This window comes from Otolemur garnettii, unplaced genomic scaffold (assembly GCF_000181295.1).
Source record: "Otolemur garnettii isolate 467f Iridium unplaced genomic scaffold, OtoGar3 scaffold00151, whole genome shotgun sequence".
In the NCBI taxonomy this organism is placed as follows: Eukaryota; Metazoa; Chordata; class Mammalia; order Primates; family Galagidae; genus Otolemur; species Otolemur garnettii.
In genome coordinates, this window is record NW_003852546.1 from 2,269,648 (window position 1) to 2,278,132 (window position 8,485).

Genomic DNA, 8,485 nt, shown 5'->3' on the forward strand with positions numbered 1-8,485 from the left:
CCACCTTAAGTGTATGTGGCTGGCGCCTTAGCCGCTTGAGCCACAGGCGCCGAGCCGATTTTATTTAATTTTTTTTTATTTAGTTAGGTTTTATTGGAATTCTAGGGGATTTTAATATGTGTTTTGGAGTTAAGATCAAATCTTTTGATTAAGATACTGCGGTTTTTATCTGCTAATTGAATAAGCTCTATATCAATTTGTCAAAAATCTTGTCTGACTAATAAATGCCAATTAAATGAGATGTGGAATGGCACTATCCCCAGTTTGGCAACTATGTATTTTGTTTAGCACATTTTGAAACTTTTTTGTGCTAATGCATTGGAATCAAAATTATATTTTTTATTTCAGTTTACTGTCAACAAACTTTGTGTACTTCAGAGTTATTTGAAGACTTAACTTGCTTCTTATCTAATGAGTCAAACACAAATTTGAAGAGAGTGTCTGTCTATGTTGTTCTGGTTCTGGTTTCAAATAATAGTAAGTACATTCTCTTATGATTGGGCAAAAACATTTTATTTATTTATTTCTTTATTTATTTCTAGTTTTTGGCCGGGGCCGGGTTTGAACCCGCCACCTCTAGCATATGGGGCCAGCGCCCTACTCCCTTGAGCTACAGGCACCGCCTATTAAAACATTTTAAATAATAAAAACTGGAAAGTCATTACTGATCCTTTTATCATTAGTCTTTATATCAATGTCTTTTATTTTTTCCTACAGATAGTCTCATTCTGTTACTCCAACCTAGGGTGCTGTAGTATCAACCTATCTCACAGCAACCTCAAACTTAATGAGTTCAGTGATTTTCCTGCCTCAGCCTCCTGAGTAGCTGGGACTACAGGCAAATGCTATAATGCCAGGCTAGTTTTTTTATTTTTAGTAGAGATGGGGTCTTACTCTTGCTCAGGCTGGCCTGGAACTCCTGAACTCAAGTTTTCATCCTGCCTTGGCCTCCCGGAGTGCTGGGATTATAGGTGTGAGCCACCATATCTGGTCTTATCAGTATCTTTTTTAATGTAACTGCTGAGAACCACTAGTCTTAAAGAAAAGGGAATTAATAGCATTTAATCATTTACTATTTGTTAATTTTGTCCCTAATAAATATATAGTTATGATTTAATAAAAAATTAAATTAAAAAAAAGAAATAGTAATTTTACTGTTTAACAAATGTTGTAAAGTAACAGCTTTAAAAGAAAACAAGAAGTATTTAATGAATTAGTTTTGTTAATTTTCCACTGAATTGACCATTTAATGACAATGTTTACTGTATCATCCAGCAATTAGTGTTTATTTTAGAATAATTATAGATTTACAGAGAAGTTGCAAAGATAATATAGAGTGTTTCTGTATACTTACTGCCCAGGGTAAGGTAATTTTTACCCCAGAATATTAGGTGTACACATGTTTTGATTACATACTCTGTACAGATTTTATTGTAACATAGAACCATGAAGCCAAATAAGTTTTTCATAAGTTTTAGAGGAAATTTGAATGCCATCAGTCTCCAAGTAGTATATTTTTATCTAGTGTAATTCTGTATTACACTTTGTAATACTATTAAGTGGTTAAAAAAATTAATTAAAATACTACTTAAATGTCATTTTTCATGTCTGTTCTTTCAATTTCTAAATAAAAGTCATATTCTTATATGGCTATTTTTTTAAGGAATGGGACAAACGCTTGTGAGAGAAACAGGTTGTATTACAGTCCTATCACAGTTGTTCAGGTAAACAAATATAAATTTCTTATTAAATATTCATTACTTAAGACCTTAACACATTTGTATTAACTTTATTTTCTTTTAACCTAATAGGACAGTTCTTTCAAAATATGAGTTGAATTTGTCAGATAAAAATGTTTTCCAGAATTATCAGTTGTGGTCTTCAGTGTGTAGTACTCTGTGTGTTTGTGTCAACAATCCTCAAAATGGTAATTATTTCCAATATTTAAATATAAAGATAAAAATGAAAACTGATATTTTACACATGTCATATTAAAACATGATTGACTTTGTCTCCTTTCAGATGAAAATCAAAAGTTTTGCTGTTCACTTTTTTCATATGCTAATGAGTGGCTAATAAATTGCATGGAACCTGAGATAATTCGCCCAATTTGCTCATTTATAGGACTCACTCTTGCAAATAACAGTAAGTGTTTGTTAGTCTCTGGGCCATACATTAAGAAATACATTTCAAAGCATAATAAACTATTTAATTCATTATTAATTAAATTAATGAATTCTAGTAATTAGGATCATTTTGGATGCATTTAGACTCTTGAAGGTAAGAAAATCTTGAAAGTAGATATTGTTAAGAGTATATTGGGAAGATGGTGTGGCAGGGCAGCATTGTTTCTCATTCTCCACAGATACCTTAAAAAAACAGAGCAACTAAATAGCAAAACTGAAAATCCACAGAGTCTATTATCATCCACAATGGAATTAAGAAATTAATAAAAATAAAGTTAGAAATGAATAAAAATAAAACATCTAGAAAAGCCAATTATCTGGTAGTCAAACAGCATAGTAATAAAAAACCCTATGAGTCAAAGCATAAATTATAAAGGATATTAGAAAATGTTTTTATCCTAGCATTCTGGGAGGCTGAGGCAGGTGGATTGTTTGAGTTTGAGACCAGCCTGAACAAGAGTGAGACCCCACCTCTACTAAAAGTAGAAAAACTAGCCAGGCATTGTGGTGAGTGACTATAGTCCCAGCTACTTGGGGAGGTCAAGGCAAGAGGATCACTTGAGCCCAGGAGTTTGAGGTTGCTGTGAGCTATGACTCCAGGCATGGTGTTCTAGCCAGGGGCAGCAGAGTGAGAGTATATCTCAAAAAACAAACAAACACACCACATGCACACAAAAACAAAAAAGAAAAAAAAAAGAAAATGTTTTTCACTGAATGATAATAAAAATACAAAATTAAAAACACCGAAGGTGGTATGTTCAAGCCTGGCCTGGGCCTACTAAACAGGAGTTCAAGACTAGCCTGAGCAATAGAGAGACCCTGTCTCTGCAAAAATAAAATAAAATTATATTCAGAGGCCAGGCATAGTGGCTCATGCCTGTAATCCTAGCACCCTGGGAGGCCGAGGCAGGTGGATTGCATGAGCTCGGGAGTTCAAGACCAGCCTGAGCAAGAGTGAGACCCTGTCTCTAAAAATAGCTGGGCATTCTGGTGGGCACCTATAGTCCCAGCTACTTGGGAGGCTGAGGTAGGAGAATCTCTTGCACCCAAGAGTTTGAGGTTGCTGTGAGCTGTGACACCATGACGCTCTACCAAGAGTGTCTAAATGAGACTCTGTCTCAAAAAAAAAAATTATGTTCAGGTGTTTGAAATAAATACTCATGTTTCACTTGCAAAGAGATATATCACTAGAGTTCCAAAAATCGGAGTCTATTTTCATGATTCCTTGACATTTCCTCTTCCTTTAAAAGCCAGCTTGAATGAGTGACAGTTCTAGGACCTCATTACTCTTAGCAAACTGGTATAAAATACAGATTAAAGGAAGTCTAAAATAGCATATGATGAGCATGGTCTAGGATGTTTTTAAGATGCTTGAATTTTTGTCACTTAGTATATAACTAAGAATCTTTGTGGAGAGAAAAGAATACTTAGCTACTATTGGCAAGATTGCAAACTAATTCAGCCTTTTTGGAAAGAATTATGGAGAATCCTCAAGGAGCTAAAAATAGACCTTCCATTTAATCCCACAATCCCATTACTAGGTATCTACTCAGAAGAAAAAAATTAATTATACCATAAGGACATTTGCACTTGAATGTTTATAGCAGCTCAGAGGACAATCACAAAGATGTGGAAACAACCCAAATGCTCATTGGTCCATGAATGAATAGTAAACTGTGGTGTATGTATACCATGGAATACTATTCCGCCACAAAGAAAGATGGAGATTTCACATCTTGTGTATTTACCTGGAAGGATAAGGAGAACATTCTTTTATGAAAATCATCACAAGAATTGAAAAGCAAGCATCCAAAGTATTCAATATCAAACTAGTAGATGAACAACTACATGCCCACATGAGAGAAAAACACGTTTAAATTCAAGAAGGGAGGAGGGGGTGTGGTAAGCACTCATCTCTTGGGTACAGTGGAGGGGTATATGGCATACTTCCTGGATGAAGGACTCAATTGCAACTTGGATTTTACCTAACAAATGCAAACAATGTAACCTAATTGTATATAATCTTATATTATCTGAAATTTAAAAAATAAGAGAAGAACTTTTGTGGGTAACACAATGCCATTTTCACCTCAGCATTTAAATATACTTCTTTCTTTGAATATTTGTATTCAAAAATTTTTTCATTTTTAGAGATGGGATCTTCATATGTTGCTCAGGCTCATCTTGAACTCCTGGGCTCAAGCCATTCTCTTGCTTTGGCCTCCTATGTAGCTGGGACTGTAGGCACACATCACTGTGCCTGGCTCTCCATTAGCCAGTCTGGTCTGCGGTGGCGTGATCACAACTCACTGCAACCTCAAACTCAAGCAATCTCCTAGCTCAGCTTCCTGGGTAGCTAGGACTACAGGGGCCCATCACTATACCCCATTTTTTTTTTTTTTTGGTAGAGAAGGGTAGCATTATGTTGCCTATGCTGTTCTATAGTTCCTGGCCTTCCAAAGTGCACTGAAGAATTCCTTCTGCCCTCCCTCCCACTCTTGCATTCTTGCTTGCTTTTTTTTTTTTTCTTTGAGACAGAGTCTCAAGCCAATGCCCTGGGTAGAATGCTATGGCATCACAGCTCATAGCAACCTCAAACTCTTGGGCTTAAGCAATTCTCTTGCCTCAGCCTCCCAAGTAGCTAGGACTACAGGTGCCTGCCACAACACCCAGCTAAATTTTTTGGTTGTAGTTTTCATTGTTGTTTGGCAGGCCCAGCTGGGTTCCAACCTGCCAGCTCTAACATATGTGGCTGGTGCCCTAGCTGCTGAGCTACAAGCGCTGAGCCTGCATTTTTGCTTTCTAACTTTCCATCAGGTTTCCATCATCCCGCCTTCCATCATCCATCATCTCTCTGTCATCCATCATCTTTCCATCATCCCTGTACTACCCTTCCACCATCCATCTCTCTACCATCCATATCTATCATCCCTCCATCATCTGCATCATCCCTCTAAGTCCCCATCATCCCTGCAACATCTCTCTATCATCCCTCCATCCTCCATCTCTCCATCATCTCTCCCTGGCTTCTCTTTCTTCCCTTTGCTTCCCTTCCTATCTTCCTTCCCTTCCTTTCTTTCTTTTCTTTTGGCAGAGTTGCACTCTGTTGCCCAGAGTTAGAATGCCGTGTCATACTCACAACAACCTCAAACTCCTGGGCTCAAGTGATCTTTTTGCCTCAACTTCCTGAGGAGCTGGGACTAGGTGCCTCCATAGCGGCTGGCTGATTTTTTCCATTTTCAGTAGAGACCTAGGAGATGGGGGTCTTGCTCTTGCTCAGGCTGGTTTTGAATTTCTGAGGTCAAGCAATCCAACTGCCTCAGCTTCTCAAAGTGCTAGGATTTCAGGTATAAGCCAACATGCTTGGCCACTGAATTTTTTTTTTTTTTTTTGAGACAGAGCCTCAAGCTGTCACACTGGGTAGAGTGCCATGGCATCATAGCTCAGAGCAACCTCCAACTCCTGGGCTAAAGCGATTCTCCTGCCTCTACCTCCAAGTAGCTGGGACGACAGGAGCCTGCCACAATGCCCAGCTACTTTTTGGTTGCAGCTGTCATTGTTGTTTGGCAGGCCCAGGCTGGATTTGAACCCGCCAGCTCAGGTGTATGTGACTGGTGCCTTAGCCGCTTGAGCCACAGGTGCTGAGCCTGAATTTATATATATATATATATATATATTTTTTTTTTTTTTTTTTTTTTTTTTTTTTTTTTTGAGACAGAGCCTCAAGCTGTCCCCCTTGGGTAGAGTGCTGTAGCATCACAGCTCACAGCAGCAACTTCCAACTCCTGGGCTCAAGTGAGTCTTCTGCCTCAGCCTCCCAAGTAGCTGAGACCACAGGTGCCTGCCACAACCCCCGGCTAATTTTTGGTTGCAGCTGTCATTGTTGTTTTGGCGGACCGGGCTGGTTTCGAACCCGCCACCTTGGGTGTATGTGGCTGGCGCCTTAGCCACTTGAGCCATAGGTGCCGAGCCTATATATATATTTTTAATGAAAATACTTTCTAGGGCCAGGCGCCTGTAATCCTAGCAGTCTGGGAGGCTGAGGCAGGTGATTTGCTTGAGCTCAGGAGTTCTAGACCAGACTGAGATCCCAACTCTACTAACAATAGAAAAACTAGCTGAGTCTGTAGTCCCAGCTACTGGGGAAGCTGAGGCAAGAAGATTGCTTGAGCCCAGGAGTTTGAGGTTGCTGTGACTTAGGGTGATGCTATGGCACTACTTTACCCAGGGTGACAGAGTGAGACTCTATCTTCAAAAAAATAACAAAGAAAAGAAAGACGGAAAATAACTTCTAATAAAGAAGCCTGTTTTCAAGTATGCATAATACTAAAAATGTTTACTTGCCTTTAAATGTTTCCTTATACTTCCTTTCCCAGATTTGGAAAATTTGGAATATATATTTTTATCTGTTTTATTGAACAGTATGAAAAATAAATTTTGTCTTTAAATCATCTTGGCTTTAATTTATGGAATTAAGGTAAACTGGGAATGTTAGTGGTAGAATCATAATCACTACTAATCCATATATACATTTGTTATAAGCCCATTACTGTGATAGAGGCTGTGGAGAATCCACAGACTCTGGGATACTTTCCCATCAGTATCATTTTCAACAGGGGAACAAAAACTTCAGATTTAAAAAATATGTATATGTGTGTATATATATGTCATTGAAACTTTGCTTGTAGAAGTTGTAATGAGTCTCAATGATATGTTATAATTTTATGCTCCAATAAGTCAAAGACTTATCAATAAGACACATGAGATATGTGTTCCTTTGGAATAGTTAAATTACTTTGCCTTTTGGGGAGTCAGGCCATCTGAGGAATGAGTTATGTTGGAATTCAGAAAGCAGGCAACTTGCTAATTACCAAGGTCAATGAATGAATCTGTTCTTTATAGCTCTAGTGAAAAACTTATTTAATAATGTTGAAGGACAGTTTAATAATATTCTTACAAAATGCACCAGTTTTTACTAAATGAAATAGATTTCTAGCACATAGGAAATACTATACTATATATGTAGTTGTACTATGTCAAAGTTGAGGTGTTTACATAAATAACCTATCTTATGTATATACATAGGTAAAGACTGGATTTTTAATTCTTTAATTCTGGGATTTGAAAAAAGGTCAAGTTATTGTTACGTTTAGTGCAAATTAATTGAATGAAGCCATATACCTATCTTATTTGAGATATTAATAGTTCTGCTTTTTTATTCCTTAAGTTTCTGTTCAGAAATATTTTTTATCTGTGGGTGGACTGGATATATTGGCTCAAGTTTTTGTGCAACTGGTATCTGATTCCCACAAGACTCTTTCCAGTGCTAAGCTTGCAGTGATGGTAACAAAGACAGTGGATGCTTGTATTGCTGATAATCGTGAGTAAAAATGCTTAGTCATTTTCCTACAACTGAATTTTGTTTTAATTTAGCATGGTCAGTGTGCAAATGGTAGATTGAACACTAACATAGATTAGACTAACAATTTCTCACAAGTGGAAGAGAACCTTAGACATTATCTCATCTGGCAACTTATTTTCTCATGGAGGTTACAGCTTCCCTAAGAATTCAAATATAGATCTTCTGACTTCAAGTCTAATGACAGAATCAAAATAAGATTCTATCATTCTTAGGCAGGGGGTGGAGCCTCATGCTTATAATTCTAGCGCTCTGAGAGGTCAAGGTGTGTAGATTCCTTGAGCTCAGGAGTTTGAGACTCCTGTCTCTAAAATTAGCAGAGTTTTGTGGTGGGCACCTATAGTCCCAGCTGATTGGGATGCTAAGACAAGAGGATCACTTGAGCCCAAGAGTTTGAGGTTGCTGTGAGCTATGATGCCAAGGCACTCTCCTAAGGGCAACAAAGTGAGACACTATCCCAAAAAAAGAAAAAAGAAAAAAGATTCTATCACTCCTAAACCTTTCTTTCACTTAGAAAGCAAGCCTTATGACACACTACTGTGGTTCTAGCTACTCAGGAGGTTGAGCCAGGATTGCTTGAGCCTGGGAGTTGGAGGTTGCAAAGTGAGGAACTACCATTGTGCCACAGTACTCTAGTCTGGGTGACAGAGCCCAGCAGGGCCTGTCTCTAAACTTTTTTTCTTTTTCTAAACATCTTTCAAAAAGCAGCATTAGGCTCGGTGCCTGTAGCTCAAGTGGCTAAGGTGCCAGCCATGTACACCCAAGGTGGTGGGTTCGAATCCAGCCTGGGCCTGCCAAACAACAATGATGGCTGCAACCAAAAAATAGCCGGGTGTTGTGGCGGGCGCCTGTGGTCCCAGCTACTCGAGAGGTGGAGGCA

The 8,485-nt window shown here is 38.3% G+C and overlaps 1 protein-coding gene across 1 annotated transcript in view; it reads left to right on the top strand.

Annotated features, from left to right (window-relative positions):
- TERB1 (telomere repeat binding bouquet formation protein 1) overlaps positions 1–8,485 on the top strand; it is a 54,141-nt gene that overhangs the window by 23,756 nt on the left and 21,900 nt on the right. Inside the window, exons 5-9 of the mRNA XM_003799422.1 lie at positions 349–477; positions 1,664–1,724; positions 1,812–1,927; positions 2,023–2,145; positions 7,414–7,566. Of these exons, the coding sequence (XP_003799470.1) occupies positions 349–477; positions 1,664–1,724; positions 1,812–1,927; positions 2,023–2,145; positions 7,414–7,566 (582 nt within the window). The remainder of the gene's footprint in view (positions 1–348; positions 478–1,663; positions 1,725–1,811; positions 1,928–2,022; positions 2,146–7,413; positions 7,567–8,485) is intronic.